Source organism: Lagopus leucura, unplaced genomic scaffold, assembly GCF_019238085.1.
Source record: "Lagopus leucura isolate 7727_CA_CO unplaced genomic scaffold, USGS_WTPT01 Super-Scaffold_100159, whole genome shotgun sequence".
Lineage (NCBI taxonomy): Eukaryota > Metazoa > Chordata > Aves > Galliformes > Phasianidae > Lagopus > Lagopus leucura.
Window position 1 is genome coordinate 9,242,211 of NW_024962335.1, and position 19,824 is coordinate 9,262,034.

The 19,824-nt window shown below is 40.7% G+C and overlaps 1 protein-coding gene across 5 annotated transcripts in view; it reads right to left on the minus strand.

Annotated features, from left to right (window-relative positions):
* Positions 1–16,079, minus strand: part of UHRF1BP1L (UHRF1 binding protein 1 like) — a 50,519-nt gene extending 34,440 nt beyond the window's left edge. For 3 of the 5 annotated variants that reach the window (XM_042890195.1, XM_042890193.1, XM_042890198.1), the window contains exons 1-2: positions 15,856–16,079; positions 877–1,039 (exon numbers count right to left, since the gene is read on the minus strand). In XM_042890195.1, coding sequence (XP_042746129.1) covers positions 877–1,039; positions 15,856–15,926 — 234 coding nt within the window. In that variant the 5' untranslated portion in view covers positions 15,927–16,079. Of the gene's footprint in view, positions 1–876; positions 1,040–9,376; positions 9,439–15,855 lie in introns of those variants that run through there. The other 2 variants (XM_042890196.1, XM_042890197.1) reach the window with 2 other exon arrangements.
* Positions 16,080–19,824: the final 3,745 nt, after the last annotated feature.

Consider the following 19,824-nt stretch of genomic DNA (forward strand, 5'->3'; position numbering starts at 1 on the left):
AAAGTAAATATTAAAGATACAATAAAATAGTGGTTTAGGTGTATGAATTATAACTCTTGGACTCAAAATAATATTACTTTCAAATTAACAAGTTTACTGTGTAATAAACTTATGAAGCCAGGACTTGGACTCTGTGATCCTTATGGGTCCCTTTCATACTCAGGACGACTCTACACATACATGTATTTCATTCAGCTGTTAGAAACAAAACTTCAAAATTTACTTAGCACCAGAAGGAAAAGCACAGGAACAAAAGAGAATATGTTTCTTTAACACTGGATTGTCGAGCATCAGCAAAGGCAACACCGTCTTTCACATTCTTTCCTTTAAAAGGAAGAAAAATCTACATTTGCTCTGGTGGCCTACAAATAACTGGATGTCCATAGCAAACCATTAGTTCTCTTCATTCAGAAAAATCAAAACAAACTCCAATTAAAAAAATATATATAGATTAAAGAACTCCTAAAATTTCACCAGACAACTTCAGTTATAACAATCCACAGCTTCATTTCTTACATACTAGAATAATCTAGGAGAGATGATGACATACTCTGCTTCAATTCTTAGCAGCCACCAGGCAACATTGGCTAGCTGTACAGAATTTCCACATTTCCCACAAAAAATCAGAATCTCTCAAAAATATTTTTGTAGACAATAAAGGATCAAGAGAGGAAAGCAATAAAAAAAAAAAAGTGTGAAAGAGAAGACATAGAGCGTGAAAAAAGAGCATAGTAAGTAAGAGTTCTAATTACTATGGGCAGATATAAGATTATACCTCTACTTTTGTTTCTAAACATAGAGGAATAATTCTACACAACTACAGAAGGGGAAAAAAAAATTGGATTAATTATTGCTCCAGCATAATAAATTACTCACCCTAATGGATGCTTTATTGCAAAAGACCTTGTTTATAGCAAGCCACGTTGGCAGATCCAGCATGTTTTGAAGCACCTCTTGATCCAACTCTAAATTGGTCAGTTGACCTTCCCCCTTTAACGTGCTCAGGTTGATCTTGTCAGGCGACAGATTTTTGGTGAACCTAAGAACAAACACACATCTTAAAGCTTCCATTCACATATAAGATGAATGAAAGCTGTCCCACACACAGCTGACAACTTACAGGAATGGCCCAGCTGTGTTGTGGAGGGAATGGACATTATCTTAGATGCTACGTCACTCTGAAAATCATAATTACCACAGAACTTTGCACTTGATTTGTCCCTCAGCATTTCTGCATCTCACCAACCCCATTCACAAGAACATAAACAATTAAATACGAGACATTTTCCAAACTGTCCATCAGCCAGAATAACAAACAATTCAGAATATTTATTTATTTTAAGGCACATAAGCTAGCGCAGGATTCCAGTTCACTCTTTAGTTTTTCAAACGAAAGTTCAAAACTTCTGTAACGCTCCTGGGGCACGCAGGAATGGCTGAGAATTCACTCAGGATGGGTAACAAAAATGTGCTGTTTTTAAACGGTACCTTTCCATATGTGTATATACATGTATTAAATTTCAAAATGAAAAGTTTCATTTACAATATTATTTTAATCATAGTATTTAATAAAGAACTTTTATGTAAGTATGCATAAATATAAAACAGACACACAAAAATATGGTGTTTATAACACATTAGAAGCTTGAAAGATCAATCTGATGTACAAAGTTAACAATCACAGTATTATACCTACTACAAGCAAAAGAATGGGCTATATTTATCCACACCTTCATTCTGCCATGGCAATTTGCTTCTGCTCATGAGCAGGTCTAATTTTGGAAGATTACGTAGTAAAAAAAATACTGCTGTTTGCTTTATAACTTGGGACCTTTCCCACTGAAATCCGCCCGAGCTGATATTTCCCAGGCAGAGAGCAAAGGTCTGTCTGCCCAAAACAATTGCTCTGGTGTCACTCAGATATATCCTTTCCACTCAAAAGCCTGGTTTCTATACAAAGTATGAGCTCCTTATTAAGCAAGAGAGTCAGGAAGAGATGGATGAAGGTGGCGAAGAAGTCTGGCAAGCTTAACAGTTTTCAACTGTGTCCTGAAACACGACGAGAACTTTCTCAGTCCAATTGCTTTATTGCAGTGTTGTGATTGTAAGCTCTGCAGGTATGTTTACCTAGGCTGACAAAGCCGAAATGCTCATTTTACCATTCCTTTAAACAAACGGCTAGCCACCATGAAAACCTACAGAATTTCATCAGCTGTCAGTTGAATCACAAAGAGGAACTCTCAAAGATCAATTCATTTGGAGGTGGGGGTGAGCACATAAGTTTGTTCATAATTAAAAGCTTATTTATTTACCTACATTACACCAAATCTGAAATTATCCAGGATGCATCTGCAAATAATGCCAGGCATGCTGCTTTGACAGAACAGTGTTTCTGCATTGCTTAAAAAGAGTAATTATCAAGAAGGAAAGAGCGCTGATTCAAGAATATGCTTTAATAATTACAGTACTAAAAACATATTAAGATGAGGGTATTGACAAATACACTTTCCTGGACATCTAATGTACTTCTAAATGTTCCATTTAGAAACATTATGTGGGGAATAAAGGACTTAAATTATTCAGTTTTCCAGTTACCCTTCTTTGTCCCTTTCAACAGAAAGAGCAAAATGATGATCTGAACAACCCGCCTCGTTAAACCATCCTGTCAGAAACTGCAAAATGCAAAGCCTCACGTATCAGAAATCATACTGGCAAGTCTTGTCTGCTTTGCTTTATACAAATTTCTCAAGTAAAAAGTGGACATTGAACATTTTCAGTCACATTACAGTATACCAACTTTCTAGATGATGATCATCTAGAAAATAATACCAACTTGTAGTTCTTGAGTCACATTTATACAGCAAATGCCAAAATATTATCTCATTATATACACACACAGTCCCCTGAGACCGAAGCTCTTCGCAGGAACTCCTCTCTGGGCAGTCCACAGCTACACCACACAAGAAATGCCACACAAGAAATACCATACAACGTGGAGGCGGATAGAAGTCATCTTGGTCTCAGCTGCAGTGAAATTACAGCAAAAGGCCGGGGATCTACAGGAACACGTTTCCAAACATGGCAGTGAGAAAGATACTAAAGACATTATTAAGGAGAACAGAGACAATAAAGCCAATCTTGAACATTCTTCAAGCACACAAGATAGGAGCCAGTCCTTACCAATAAGGAGCAGAAGGACAGCAAGACGATCTCAGCAAGCAGCATAAGGTTGATTTTTTGTGTTTTTGTTTTTAAATCCTTCTGAGAACGTTGCTTTGAATATGTTACCCCTCCTCTAGCCAGAGAGAATGCTGTCTGCTGCTCCATCTAGCACAGGCCACTGCAAAAGGATATCCACCAGGAAGGCTGAACCTCTCATTTCAAAAGCAACAGAATGGAACTCTAGTGGATGAGTAGTGAGAAGGTATTTCAGGCTCAGGCACCTCTAGAAGCACATCTCTTCCTTCCATTTCTACAGCTGGAATGCCACTGATGAGCAGATGTTTGCAAGACAATGACATCTCCCCCAAACCCACTGTAATTCTGTAACATATGATGACCACACCTGTTCTTCACAGAGCCATTTTTTCCACAGAGGATGCCACAACTGTGCATCTCTGATGGTTCCCTGTTCCTTCTAAACTCAGTTGTTTCACAGAAACATTCAGAGCTCCAAGTCCCTCTTGCCACAAGCAAAACTTCAGAATAAAAATGTTTTGAGCAAAGAAAAAATTCATTTTCCATATGGATTTTTTTTTTTTTTTTTTTAGGGAGACCTCTGTATTACTACTCATTGTAGTCCTGACAAAATATAGTAATTCCAACTTACCACTCTACCATTTCATTCTAATTCAAATAACAGGAAATGTTTCAGTTCTATATGGCCTCTTCTAACTAATAAATAAATACATATAAGTTGCCTATTTTGGCAGCTAGCCCTACAAAAATACAATGTGATCATACCAGTTAGAATTCAGAAGAATGCAAAACTTCGTGGAGGAAATTAAAAGGGCCAACCAAGAACAATAACAGCATTTTCCATTAAACAAAGAAATAAAAAAAATAGATATTAGGGGCAACTACTACTCTCCAAATGGCTTTGTTCTAGGATCCCGTGGTACATCAAACCAGGACGTGAAAATGAGTCACAGGCACGTTGATATGCTTCTAGATCAGGATCCAGTAAACTTGCTACGAGCCAGCAAAACCATAACCAACAATCTCATCCAGATTACACGTGAAACTTAGTATTTAATACTATTTAGTATTAATTATGTTATTAAATTCAATGTTAATACTATTCTGAAAACACTGGTGACAGCAATGCCTCGGAGATGTTTTCAAGTGCTCATTGACAAGGAAAGTTTAAGGAGAACACAGCACAGTTTTTTAGACTAGCAAATATTGAAGGAACTACTGTGTCATCTTAGAATTGCAACCTGGCACGCATAAATTTCTTGAACTTTGATGGTTAGACTCGATGATCTTAGAGGTCTTTTCCAAGCTTAGCGATTCCATGATTTTAATGATTCCAACATAGTAGACTGTCCTGTTTATTATACAGTTTTTATACAAAATAGAGGGATGCTTACCAAAAAGTTAACACAGAATCTTGTTGTTCTGAATAAGTAGTAATCAGAAGTCTGTGCCCATATGCGATGCAGTGAACACGTTATATGGAAAAACAGTGCAAAAGTCTCTGAGCTTTTCATATATTAGTTGGAATTAACAGTGTAAACAGCTCCATGATATGCACACACTCTTCTCTCTGACTTGGTTCATGCTAACAGCTCCCTCACCATGCCATTTGTTTTTCACCCTGGTATACATTCCTTAGAACAAATTAGTTACTGCCTAAAAACTGGGTCAAACTGGGAGCAGAAGCCTAGGCAACACAGCCACTTCCTGGCACATCATCCCACGAGCTTTCTTTTTGAGAGATCAGACAGTGTTAAATAACCACTACTTCACACGGGAAGAGAGTAAAGGAAAACACAGAACATTAAAAGCAAAGGGCAAGAGGAACAGAAATATAATAAGGTGCATGGCTGAGTTCACCAATGTTTTCTGTCACACTTTTGCTGAGGCAGTAAAACATTCTGAGACAATACATAGTCGGCTTATTAATACCACAAGCTATTCTTTGCAAAAATGTTTTCATTGATTCACTTTCAATTAGGCAAAATATCCTTCCCTTCTCAAAACATACAATTTGAGGTTTGACTTATTATACCTGATAGCATGAATTTCAATTCAGTTTAATATTCAATTCTATAAGATAAATGCTATGAAATAGGGGACACTTTAATGTAAGAATCCAGAAATATAAGGTTAGCAATACCATGAGTAACTTGACATCGCTCCCCTTAGAGTATGCACACAAACACAGTAATACTGTGCAGTTAGATGAATGGTTCAATCTTCCATTTAAAGACTACTAATTAAGAGTTCAGTGAAAAGCAAACACCACAACAACAGCAAAGTATTGAAAATCGTAAGAAGAGTAGTAAGTTACAATCACTGTATTTTGTTAGGATAATGAATAGCAATGAATATGTAATGAATAGTAATCCAGAGGTCTCCCCGAAAGAACTAAAAATCCATATAGAAGATAAATTTTTTCTTCTCTCAAAACAGTTCTATGTTTTGCATGTGACAAGAGAGGCTTGGAGTTCTGAATGTGTATTCCAAAATGCATCCAGGAAAAATGGCCAAGAAATGAAAGCAAGAGGAAAAACCACATTAGAATGTAGGATAAGAAGCTATACTAAAAAGGACAGGCTAGTGTTTTGTAAAACGGACTCAACAGATTACATGAGTTTTAGAGCAGTGCTCCACAAAGGCTGCAGAGATGCCTCGTCAAGTTTGTCAAAAGAAGCTACAACATCTGGATTTAAGAGAGAAATTACAGAAGCTTGAATCACAATTGGGCACTGACCATTCCGCACATCTACCGAGTACATCACATGTTCCACCTGGCAAGAAACAGTCTTGTTGTTGTTGTTTTTAAGCAGTAGTTGTGTGGAAAATAAAAGTTTCTATGACACTTGGTAGAGAGGAGGTCTACTATTCTTCTCACTGTATAATTCTAAATCTTAAGACTTTTTATTTCCATTAAAGAGGAAAGTGAACCAGCAAATTGTAGATGAGAAGACAGACTCTAGATTAAATAACAACTTTAGATTCCAATAGCATTAAGCACAATGACATTCAGAAGGGTTCTTAGCTGTCCCTTCTTGATCCAAGTATGACAAGAAAGAAAAGAAAGAATGAGACGGACTTAAAACAATCAAACAAGATTAAAAATATTTAGCTGCTACTGAGCAAAGGTGTAATCTAAAGACAGCAGACTTTACAGATGCAATGAAGTGCCTGATGTATATTGAGTACAAATACAAAAAATAAATCTCTGTAGAAGTTGCCCATTTTCAACCTTCGGACCTACTTAAACACATTACAATCAACCTGTACCTTTTCTTGGTACTTTAAATAAACTTCAGTCAAGATGTCACAAAAGCTGCTACAGACATTTAGTATACATTACATGGCTTAAGGTTAGCAAAAATTAACAAGGAGACCGCAAGAGCAACATCTAACACATCCAAAGGATAAGTGGAAATCCAAAGGCACTTGAAGGTATTTACTTCACTCACCTGTGAGTGAATTCTGGCTGTTTTAGGGATGCTCTAGCTTTAATGGATGAAATCTTAACTACACTTTATGGAAGATTTAGAGTAAATTAGTTTTAGCTTCACCGGTTGAGGTAAAATATTTGATAGTTTATAGGCAACATTACAGTCACTTTCATCAAGTTCTCAGCAAACTGACCTTCTGAGGAAATTAACGGATCTGCAAATGTCTCTGCAGCAACAGCTAATTCTATGAAGGTGCAAGATAACAGACATTAAAGAGAAAATTCATGGAAGTTACTTGGTTTTAAGTGAAGGATATTTATAGGAAATGGAGAAAATGAGATAAAATTGATGAAAAACTGCCTGGCACACGAGAAGCTTCAAGTACTGCTACATATATAAAGAAAGAATGGGAAGTAGTTCTAAATATCACTATGAAATTATGCGTGTCCTCACTTCGGATGCCATATTCATTTCTTAAAATATTGAAGTCAATTTAAAAATAGAGAGGATAAGCAAAAATTGATGATGAAATGAACACTGCAAAGAAAGTTAATTGGGTACTCATATATTAAAAAAAAAAAAACAAGAAACAACAACAATAAAAAAAACCACCAGGATATATACACTTTAAGGACTGCCATTCTCCTTATTTTCATACAGGCATTCACAGAAGACTCATAAATGGCAATACCAATTGTAGTAGCTGCAACAACCTGATTTCTCAAGAAATTTCTCAACAGTAACTGACATCTATGGTACCAGATTACCAGCTTCTTCCACCTGCTGACATCAATTTGTACAGGAGAAAGGTCTTACCCCTTTATCCATGGTTAATGTGGCCAGCCCACACAAATACCTGCGTGCTCTATTTAAGGCCTTGAACTTCTGTAAAATCATCAGGTGTGTATTTCGTAACTGAGTGCAAGACGGAGAGCTGCATTCAGCATGATTTGGCTGGACACCCAGTCTGGTGAGGATCTTCACGAACAGATGCTGGACATTGTCTTGCAGAGGTGCTCAGAGGCCAAGCTTACAGAAAGCAAGAGGCCATTTGCCTGTTTGTGATCCCTACCTGGAGCTCCTGCTCTTGGCTGGCTACAGATTACAGAACACAAGACAAGACCATGACACCATCTACAATCCTACAACTTCAGGTAGGACATTTCAGGCTACTATACATAACTTGAAACATCTAACTCTTATCAGAGCTTTCAATCTAGCATAATAAAAAGACAGATCTTTTACCAACCCACTCGCCAGGCAAACCACTAATTAAGATCCTGACTCAACACCCAACCTTCTCTTCCATGACATCTCACACCATCCCCCTTCTCTCTCCCATTCTGGGAGGTGGGTGCCTGAGTATTGCATCTGCTTTTCTGATATCTTCCAAATAATTGCTTCTATTTCATCACTACACAGATGGGCTTCAGTGTGGACTCCTACTCGAACTTAATTCGTAAAAACAACTTAATATACCCATCCATTTGTTCTAAGTCTTATTCCATGCTTTCTCCAATAACAACATTTCCTCCAACTCTCTGGAGTTGGCAGTATATAAATCTCCCCAGAGGTATGCACTGCTCCTTGGGTACAGATAGAACAGAAACAGCAGCTGTCATCAAGAGCTACTATCTAATGATGTGCCATGTACCAAATCTGTTCAGACACAGCCGAGCACTGTGCACAGATGAGGAGCTTATGCTGCATGAATGATAATGATCCTGTAAGTAAAATAGTGCTTATTTCATTCACGATAAAACTTCACACAGACTACTCTACTCACACGTATCACTACTCTACTCCACATGTATCACTTCTCATGCACACAAATGGCCAAATAATACCAAGTTCACAAAGCTAGTTACAGATATGACAATCTTCTACATGACAGACCTTAACATGAATGTTGACTACAGGAAAATGAAATCCTTAACATTCTAAGACATCTGGGAAAGTACATGCAATTTCCATACGGTGGGCAGCAAAAATAGCGTGTCGCATTTTGAGAATTTGTTGATATTGGTAAGATACACTCCAGCCAAAATAGAACATTTTGCAGGTAATGAAAAAAACAAAACAAAGAACACCATGAATCAAAATAATTTTAAAAGTTAAAACCAAGAAACAGCAGTGTGGTGTAAAAGCATGAGACCATCTGATGCCTTTTAGAAACTGTACCATTAATTTATGTAACAGTAACAGTCAGCTTATGTATGCAAAGTGATCAGACATTACGACAAACCAAGAGTTTTTTGCTAGGACATTTTCAAAAATTTCTAAAAAAAAAAAAAACCAAAACAAAACCACAAACAAAAGCAGAACCCACAGCCATTCTCTTACACAAATCACATGAAAAGTTCACTGAACCTCCAAGCATCTATTAATCCAAACAAAATAAACATTAAGGTGAAAACAATACATAGCAAATGTCAAGTGGCCTAAAGATATGGGGAACCACCTGAAAGATTACATTTAGAACTTACATGCAAACATATGTTTATAAAGGGATTACAGGTATGCTTCACAAACCAGTTCTGCAAAATTAATATAGGACTTCTTTTGTTTTTAAACATAACTGCACAGCAAGCAACTACTTTTTGCACATCAGTTAAGTTTCAAAAGCAAGCAAAAGAGAGAAAACCCAATCAACATTGTATAGAGCTCATCTTAGTGTCAACTTTGTATAAATACATACCCCCTCTTACATTTATCTACAAAGGCGGGAGAGGGGAAGTTACCTGAGGGCAAGGTATTCAGACAAAAGGCCCCTATTCCTGATGAAAGCAAGTGGTCAGTTGCCACAGTTTCTGAGAAGCTTCTGGTGCTCATTTTGGTAGTAAGGATATTCGCAGCAAACCCATCTCCACCAGAGCCAGCAGGGATCGCTGCAGGGAACGGGACACAGGGGACACACAAGGGATCAAGTTCAAAGGGAAAAAGGAGTGATACAATAATGTAAGAGATTTGTTGCTGAAGAGAACTGCAGTCACAACAGTTTTTACACATTATGACATTAAATAACTGAAAAGGAACGAGCTGTGTAAAGCACTAGATTCCCACAAGAATATCCCTTGCTGCCCAATACTACGATATTGCAGCTGTATTTAGATGAACAGCTTAGGTAGAAAAACTTCAATCATGCAGGAAAGATCTATATAATACAGCAAAGTGGTTTCACAGATACTCAGCATATTTGCAACATGAGAAGGCAGCCATCCTGGACTTTCAGTATGTTCTGAAGTGGGAGAGAACTCTGTTGCTCTGCCTAACCTGAGATTTCTCAATCCACAGTACTTGTCCCATTCAGTGTCTCAAATACATGTATTTGAAGGTCGCACTTCAGAAACATGACTTTACAGAGGTAGTGGAATAGGACTTCTTCTATTTGACTGTACTTGTTGCTTAGTACGAAGACTGGCACACTTTCATCATTCTGATTTCACAGGGTATGAGTTTTAGTTTATTAAGCTTGTCAAAAATTAAAATAAGTACATAAAATATAACTCAATATGATAATTAAAAAAAAAAAAAACAACCATTGTTAACTATCCTCCCTTCGAAAAGATGCCTCCAGCTAAATACCATGGTGGACACAATATAATCCTAGCATTTGGAAATGGCTCTTCATAGGCTGTTTTTTAAGATATCTGAATGACATTTAAGAGGTTTATCACAGAACTGAACTACAGATGCCTAGTTAGGATAATAATTTTTCTATGGTCTCCAGATCCCCAAGTAATGGGAGCAGTTCTCCCAGAAGTAACAACCACATAGCTTCCAGATTCCTGGGTAGCTGCATCCCAGGGTTGCTCCCTTGGGAGTCAGAGGACAGAAGCCAACCAGTCTGAGAAAACATAAGCACTGGTATTATGCTATGCTGTAAGTGGATTCCAGGATTCCACAAATCCTGTGCTGGGAGCCTGCTCACACCTGTAGGAGCAAAGCTCCCGGATCCACACTGCAAGGCCTGAGAGTACTGAAAGCCAAAGCCCGACAGTCAGCTCATCTTACATTCCCCTCCTCTTTCTTCTAAAGAAAAGATGATGGAATGAAAGAGGTCTGAACTTTGGTTAGCATCAGCTTGCAAAGGCATGCGAAGAACTATAGGAGCTACCGATAGAGAAACTTGGGTGTCCCTGCAACCTGCCAAAAGCAACACATCTGTCATGTAATCACTTGTTAGCAACTATTCTCACTGCAAAATCTGTGAAACAAATCATTTTGTGTAAGCCCTTATAATGCCCTTAGTGTTCTATCAGCAATCTGATATCCTTTATCCAATCCGCTTGTACAAGAAAACTGCAATTACAGTGACGTACACTTTAACAATAAATTCCTGAGTGAAACATGCTTAAGTACAAAAACCCCAAGGCTTCAGCAGGAGAAACACCAGATTTAAAAAAATACAAATATGTTGTTTTGGGTTTTTTTCCACTGCATAATGATATAACAATTTTATTCCTCGGGGGCATTATTTAAACAGCCTTCTTCCTAAGAATGCTTTGCACTACTGCATCATCTGCTTGTACACACAGTAATCTTCTACACTACTTAATTCTCAAAACTTATTTCCCAGTAAACCTATTGTGAAAATGGCTTCAAAGAAAAAGATCACATACAATACAACCAAAATGCTACTGATTAATTCATGGTGGTTCTGTAGATGTGTTAATTTTTAATATGCATACAGAAGAGTTGCCTGACAAACAAAACTTCAGCAGAACTTTAAGAGAACAAATAAAACGCGTGCAGAATCAGCATCCAAACTTATAAGGGATTTGCAAAAGTAAGGTAAACCAAAATGAAAACTAGAAGGAACTGGGAATTAAGGAAATATAGAACAAATTTTGTAACTTTCTCCTTGTTTTCTCCTGTCATTTCAAGCAGTTCTTCTTTGCTACCTGCTGTGTTCTTTTTCAGACTCAATTCTTTCATTAAGTGCAGCTTCTGCTTGCCATAAACACCAGTAATGCTTTCCATAACCGTTCAGATTAAATATAGACTTATTCTGAACAATGGAGTTTGTTCCACTTACACTGTGCTGTGAAGTTTTTCCACTTACTACCTAAGCCAATGAAGTCAGTCATGTAGAACACACCCTGTAAATACTTCAGTAAAAGCAGAGAGAGAACCTGATTGCTGCTTATTCTAGGAAAAATGGACACTTCCATGTTTTTGGCTGGCTAAAAAAAAAGACAAAAAACAAAAAAAACAGGCTTTGCTTCCACAAAACTACACGGACACAGAAGTGGAATACTCAGAAGTGTGAAAATGAGCATAAAATGCACACTTCTTATGCTAGTAGAATAAGTTGGAAGTTTAAAGGTTTTACAAACAACTGTAAGTAATTATTTACAAAAAGGAAATAGTCCACTCTGGCCAAATCAGTAACTGCTACACTGGTAGTTCTGAAAAGAATAACCTCCAATCTCTTGGAGTGACAACATCCCTTACCAAGCAGGCATGTCTCTCACCCATGGAAACGCATAACAGAACACAGTTAAGATTTGACTTGTTTCAGTTCACCATGGAAGAGCCTGACAACACAGGAAAGTGATCTCAACATTACACAGCAAGCCCATCGCTGCTATGTGTCATTCCCACCTTCGTAAAGGATAATGCTATTACTCAGATGTACTTACTTAATTTTAGGGCAGGTATGTTAGGAAGCAAAGGCACTCCACCATCTATGTTCACAAAAAACAAAAACAAGCAACCTAATGCAATAAGGAGCAGTCAAAAACTCAAAATATCTAGATTCCAAATAACAAACTCATCTCTTCGGCTTAGTAAACAGCATTTAGTTTCATATTTTACACCAAGAACCACATAATCTGAGGAATAAAAGGAAAACGTACGTTGTTCCCCTCTGCTTTCTTTCTCCTCATCTTTTTCCACAGTCTTGGAGAAGAGGAGCACACATTGAAAGCAAAGAACAGCTTATACTTCCAAAGCTTTTAAAAGACAGTAAGAAAACTGAAAATTCATCAGTAGACCTGACATACGATACAGATTTGTTAAAAACAAAGCTCTGTGAACCTTCACTGTTTCTAAGTTGTAATATGGCATTAAGAAAAACCTTCTACAAAGCTAAGAAGTTATTTTGATATCAAAACTTTTCCATTACACAATCTGGATCTCCTTTCTTGTTTTCAGATTTTAAACACTCATTACCTGCGTAAGAACTGTCCCTGAATGGAAGAATCACTATAGTTGGAGAAGACCTCTAAGATCACCTTGTCCAACCATCAACCCATCGCCATGGCTATTGCCTCCCTCGGTGCTACATCCACACAGTTCTCAAACACTTCCAGGGACGATGACTCCAACGCCTCCATGGGCAGCCTATGCCAGCACGACTCTTTCTGAGATGAAATTCTTCCTAATATCCGATACGAACGCTCTCTGACACAACTTCAGGCTATTCCCTCTCATCCTATCACTCTTACCTGGGAGAAGAGGCTGACTCCCAACCCACCACAACCTCAGGTCACTGTAGAGAGCAATGAGGTTTCCCCTGAGCCTCCTCCGACTGAACAACACCAGTTCCCTCAGCTGTTCGCCACCAGACTTGTGCTCCAGACGCTTCATGGCTCCATTGCCTTACTTTGGACACACTCCAGAGCCTCCATCTCTTTCTTGTAGTGAGGGGCTCAAAACTGAACACAGTATTCAAGGTGCAGCCTCACCAGTGCTGAGCACAAAGGGACGGTCACCTCTCTGCTCCTACTGGCTTCACAATTGCTGATACAAGCCACGATGCCACTGACCATCGTAGCCACCCGGGCACACTGCTGGCTCATGTTCAGCTCACTGTCGATCAGCACTTCCAGATCCTTTTCCTCTGCACAACTTTCCAGTCACTCTGCCTCAAGCCTGTAGTGCTGCCACGGCTTGTTGACTGAAGTGCAGGACCCCACACTTGGTCTTGTTGAACCTCATGCAATTGGCCTCAGTCCATCAATTCATTCTACCCAGATCCCTCTGCAGGGTAAGGCTGCTTCTTAATCCCAATATCCATTCATCCATCTTAAAGAACCATGAACTGCTAAATGGAAACCACACAACTGAATGACACAAACTATGCTTTTAACTTCGCATAAACAGTATCCAGACAGCTATAAAAAAAGCTGAAAAGCACTAACATGTGGTGGCAGATAATGCAGCAATCTCCATTGTAAATACTGCTTACTAAATTATCTGTAGGGTAGGGCTGGCTGATATGCTATCCAGAGGTTACTTCCAACCTCAACCATTCTGTGATACGTAACAAAAAACAGAAATACAGAACTGTAACTGGAAGTACGAGTTCACGTCTTCTATTTGTTCTCTGAAGTAAAAACTATACTTGGGTTTGTTCAAACAAAGAGGATTTAATCACTACAGAATAAAAACAGAGGAAACAGAGATGAAAGTAAATTCAGATAACTGGGTAATTCTTTTCCACTCTTCCTTTATTATATGTGGATTTCTACCAGGACGTCAATCCCGACACTAACACCTGCCTTGTTGAAGGTGGCAGAAGGGCATCAGTTTTGAGGAACTGAGAACTGCAGAGCAGGAACCAAATAGTGACAGAATCCAAAGTGAAAGTGTCCTTTGTCACCCTATGTGTTACAGGAACTTCCTGAGATCTTTTGCTCCAGACTGAAATAAAACAATGCACGAAGCACATTCTTATGATGTTACAGGAAAACCCAAAATAAAGAACACGATTGTCACTTTTCTTCAAAAAACAAATCCTTGAAATTTAAAATGCCACCTGACTTTGTTCTCTTGTGCATTGTGTGCAACCACTGAAGCACCAGTTCTGCAAGAAGAAAGATATTATCTGATCACATGATTAAGAACACCCATAATAAGGGCGTTAATAATAAGGTCTGTGTTTTGCTACTTTAATATTGAGCAGTGTGGCTCAGGAGCCTCGATTTCAAACTGCAAACCTCAGATCGTTAGATATATCCCATAGGCTTTTTAAAAATACCAAAACTCGCAGCAATCAATTACAGCGGTCTCACTGAATCAACATTTTCACATCCCACACAAAAACACACATTTATCAACATTAAAAAACAAAAAATCTACTGATTTGAAAGCTGCTTATTTCACAAACCAGACAAGAAGCAGCTTGAGTTACTCATGCCCAGTTATGAGGCACATTTTGGCACTGCGACCAACTCACTTCACAGCTCTCTTAGCTCTACATCCAGCATGCTGTCAGCACTACAGGAAGTGAACTATATCAACCAATTAAGTGCACTGATTTCAGGCACGCTCCTGATGAGAAAGCTCACTCCAGGCAGATGACATCTTCGCACTGCATTTCCATTCTCACACTGCTCAGTTACTACCTCATGAAAAGATTTCCTCATCAGCATTCCCAGCTACAAGAACCTCAAGAATAGAATGGAGGAGTTACATTATATTACTATTGCTTGATGCAACACCTTTAAGAGCTAGACAGCAAAGGCTTTAGAATGAGAATTTTGTTTTCTCTGGGCACCATCGACAGATCTGTCAAATGACAACTGCAGTATTTGCTTTGAGTCTCTGTTAGCACTAATGAAAAATACCCATCAAAAATACCGCACGGAATTAGAATGAAACATTTTGAAGAACATAAGCAAAGCAGCACAGGATCCACCTTTCAGGTAACAATTTATAAAAGTAAACCCTGAGGAATGCTGCAGTATGAGGTAGAAATGAGATACCCAAAAGGCCGTTGTCTCTTTTTACAAAATGGAAGAGACTTCTTTACGTCGTTTTCAAATTGTGCACTCGTTATATTTTGCGGAGTTTCCCCAACTTTCACGCAGACATCAAATGTCACAGCATTACCATTTTTCCTCTGGAGCCGGAGGCCCATACAATATCTCGCTCCTCGGCAGACGCACGAGGGCTCTCACCGCTCCGCGCGGCGGCACGACCCCCGTTGCCACCAGGCCAAACCCGGCACAAGCTCGGCTGTGACGGCCCCGCTATCGGGGCCAGGCGGACCGCCAAGCTCCATGCGCCCGCCCGGGCTGCGTGCGGCACCGCCTGCTCGGCGGCGACTCACCCGGGGACTCCTCTTTGCGCCACGCACGCCGGGCCGCCTCCGGGCGGGGGGCAGCGGCCGTTTCCACGCGTGTCACGGCGGGACAACCCCGCTCACGGCCCCTACGCCCACCAGCGGGCCCTCTCCCCAGCCAGGAGCCGCCGCTGCTCCCCCGCGCACCTCAACCCACTCCGGCGCCGAGCTGACCTGGAGAGATGCTTCAGGATCTGCTTCTTGATGATCCCCGCCATGGCGCCCGCCGGCACGCACCGCTCACCACGACCGGCCCGGAACGGGGACGCGCCTCATCCCTCCGCCTCCCCCAGCCCGAGCCGGGGAGACCGCGGGGAGCGGAGGAGCCGCTGCCAACACTCACGCTCGCTCGGCTCCCACCGCCATCTTGGCTGCACCATCGCCTAGTGACGGGGGGCGGGACGGAGCCACCGCCCCGCACGGGGAGAGGCGGACCCCGCTCTGTTACCGCCGCCCCTCGGCACCCGCAGCCTCCGCTCCCCGCATCCCGTACTGCCGCCCATTCATAGAGTCATTAAGGTTGGAAAAGCCTGCTAAGATCACCCAGTCCGACCGTCAGCCCATCCCAACCATGCCCAATAACTGCGTTCCTCGGTGCCACATCTACATGTTTCTCGAACACCTCCGGGGACGGTGACTCAACCGCCTTTCTGGGCAGCCTGGTCCAGTGCAGCACCACTCCTTCAGAGGTTTTCCTAAAATCCAACCTGAACGCTCTTTGACACAACTTAAGGCCATTCCCTTTTATCCTATCACTCTTACCTGGGAGAAGAGGCCAACCCTCGATTCACCTCCAAACTCCTTTCAGGTTGGTGTATGAGGTTTCCTCTGAGCCTCCTCAGCTCCAGACTGAACAACCCCAGTTCCCTCAGCCATCTGTGCTCCAGACCCTTCATGGCTCCACTGCCCTATCATGGACATTCTCCAGGGCCTCCATGTCTTTCTTTCCAGGGCCCAAAACTGAACACAGCACTTGAGGTGTGTATTCAGGGCTGAATACAGAGGGACAGTCACCTCCCTGCTCCTGCTGGCTGCACTGACTGCTAATACAAGCCACGATGCCACTGACCATCAAAGCCACCTGGGCACACTGTTGGCTGTTGATCAGTACCTCCAGATCCTTTTCCTCCCCACAGCTTTCCAGCCACTCTTCCCCAAGCAAGTATCATTGTCTGGGATTTTTTTGTGACAAAAGTGCAGGACCCCACTCATGGTCTTGTTGAACCTCAAGCTATTGGCCTCAGCCCATCGATCTAGCCTATCCAGATTCCTCTAATTGCTACTCTCATGCAAATTAATACTTCCTTCCAGCTTGGTGTTATCTGTAGATTTACTGAGGATGCAGTCAGCCTCCTTGTCTAGATGATCAAAAAAATATTAAACAGGCCTGGCCTTAGTGCCAACCCCTGGGGAACACTACTGATCATTCAACAGCTAGATTAACTCCATTCACCTCTGCTTTCTGGGTACCACTCTCTGTGTTTCTTCACTCTCCCCCACTGATGATGAGATGGTAGACTAAGAAGGCATTTGTCTGTGCCTCAGCTGCAGCTTCTCCCTTCGCTGCCCAGTGAAGCATGTCTCCTGCAGGCCACATTGCCTGCCCCTCACCTAGTGCACCCAGCCCATTCCCTACAACCTCAGAGACTGGCACTGGGTTGGTTTTTTTGAAAAGCTATTACAAAGTGCAGCTAAAAGATGTAATATGCAATAGCAATAATAAATGTTTTGATATGCAGTAAAGATTCATCCAGATAAAATGTGAATTTGCATGCATGCATTACTAGATGCTGTCAAGGTGCACTTCATCTGCTTTCCAAGAGCCAAGTGGTCTGAAAGTTCACTCAGTGTGCAGTGTTTGAAGCTGCTTTGAATTTTCCAGATAAACTACAGTATTCCCTCTGTTCTGCAGTACCTTTACTTTGATGAGCCCAGTAAGACATTTATTTTTTTTATACCTCATGTAGCAGAAATGCTAAGACACAGCTTGCAGCAGTGATTGAGCAGCTGGCAGGAAGACAGAGCCAACCCAGGGATGCTCAGGTGTATGCAATGCACCTGAGTGACCAAAAGGGGTGGAACCTGGCTCCACCCCTTCCTGGACCTCATTTAGGCATTGGTAGTGAAGGCAAGAGTATCTTTCTGGGGATCCCTCCATACTTGAGGCTTCCTGGAGATAAGTAGCTTATTTTTCCTTGTTTCTTATGGTTGTTGTGTTTGAGTGAATTCTTGCTTGATGCAGCCTGGGATCTTGCTGTTCAGATGTCCTTGTTGTATTTTCCATTATGTTATACCTCTCTTTCAAAGTAATGTTTGTTTCTAGTCACAGAAAGCAATTTGTTTCTATCTAGGATCCTCTAGATCAAAATGATGCACCAAGCAAACTAACAACCCACCAGCAATAAACTCAACCTTGCTAGCAAGATGAAGAACTGCTCAGGTACAGTTTCTGGCCCCAGTTCTCTCAGCCTGTTCTTACATGGAGGTATTCCATCCCTTGGATCATTTCTGTGGCCCTTCTCCAGACGTGCTCCAACAAGCCCATGTTTCTCTTATCCTGAAGGCTCTACATCTGCATGTAGTACTCTAGGTGAGGCTTCACCAGCACAGAGCAGAGGGGCAGGATCACCTCCTTCTCCCTGCTGGCCATACTTCTTCTGGTACAGCCCAGGATGTGGTTGGCTTTCTGGGCTGTAAGAGTGTATTGCTGGCTCCAGTTTAGCATTTTCCTTAAGCAGAGTGTCTTGGAAGTTACTCAAACTCTCAGACTTCTAAAATCATGTTCTTCTCCAGGTGATTTCCATGGTTGTTATGAAGCCTACAGGTTATGATTGTTTCAAGAGAATAAGTTCTCATGCTGTGGCAAAATTTCCAAGACAGTTAATTAAATGATTTGTAATAGCTTTGTTCATTTAGTAAGCCCCTTCTCTGAAGCTACTTCATTCAGGAAAGGTATCTTGAAGAAATTTCATTGGTGGCTAACGAGGAACTCTAATTGTCAATATTAATCAGAAATAGCAAGAAGAATGGTAAAAACTGCCAGGTTTTTCAGATGTAATCTCTTTAAGAAGGACAGCTGACTGGCTCCAGAATGTAATCTAGGGCTGCAGAGGAAATACATCAGACGCTAATTTCTTTGCTTCTTGTGCACATGTAAATTATTTGCATGCAATGAACCAAAATAATCCAAGGACCTTCATATCAGATGTGAAGCAGTAACAAATGAAGAAGGAGGTCAGGAGATTAATACTTTTGATTGATTTTTATTTTCCAGGTGTTTAAAAATCAGTCAGTTGTGTAATAGTGACATCATTATATTACTTTGAGAGACTTATAAAGTGGGAATGAAGCAACACTTTTACTCATGTTTTAGTTCACATTTCTCAACTAGAAAAAATCCACCATTGTCTCAGAATTCTTGGAGAACTTTGAGAACATGACAGTTTCCCATCAAGAAAGAAAATGGGGGGAGGGAGAGGGAAGGAAATGTGAGGGAAAAGGAAAGCAAGATCCTTGCATGTGCTCCCTTTCAAATGTTCTTCCCACCTAGGTCTGGCAGAAGACAAGATGATCAGAATGAGAAAGTTGAAATATTCCTGCCCAGCATGGTTAACCTGAGTCATGAACTCACCTTCTCCCTCATATTTTGGAGCATGCTCCTTGGAGGAAAAGGCACAAGTCAGCCCTCCACCCCCAAGGAACTGTAAGTGTGTACGATAAGAAGCCCAGCTTATCTTGCTCAGAGTAGAATATCAGGTGTTTTGGATCCTGATAGAAGTTAATAGGAGAATATTCCCACACTGTGCTCATTAAACTTTGGACTGACTTTTTTTTATTATTATTTTTCCCCCACATCTCAATCCCATGTTTTCAAGCAGATGAGTGCCAGAAGGCTCCTGCATTTTGGAGTACTGATACATGGAGCTGATGCTTGATACAACATCCAAAGAATGAGTCCCTTACAAAATAGAGGAAGGCAACCATTTATGAAGAATGCCACTTGTGAGAGTGTTATCAGCTGTGGCCTTAATATAAGCAGCAGAGGTTTGCTCTTCCTATCTACTTTGCCCTTAAAGACACAGCTATGAAGGATTCCTTCATCTAGCTCTTTTCTCT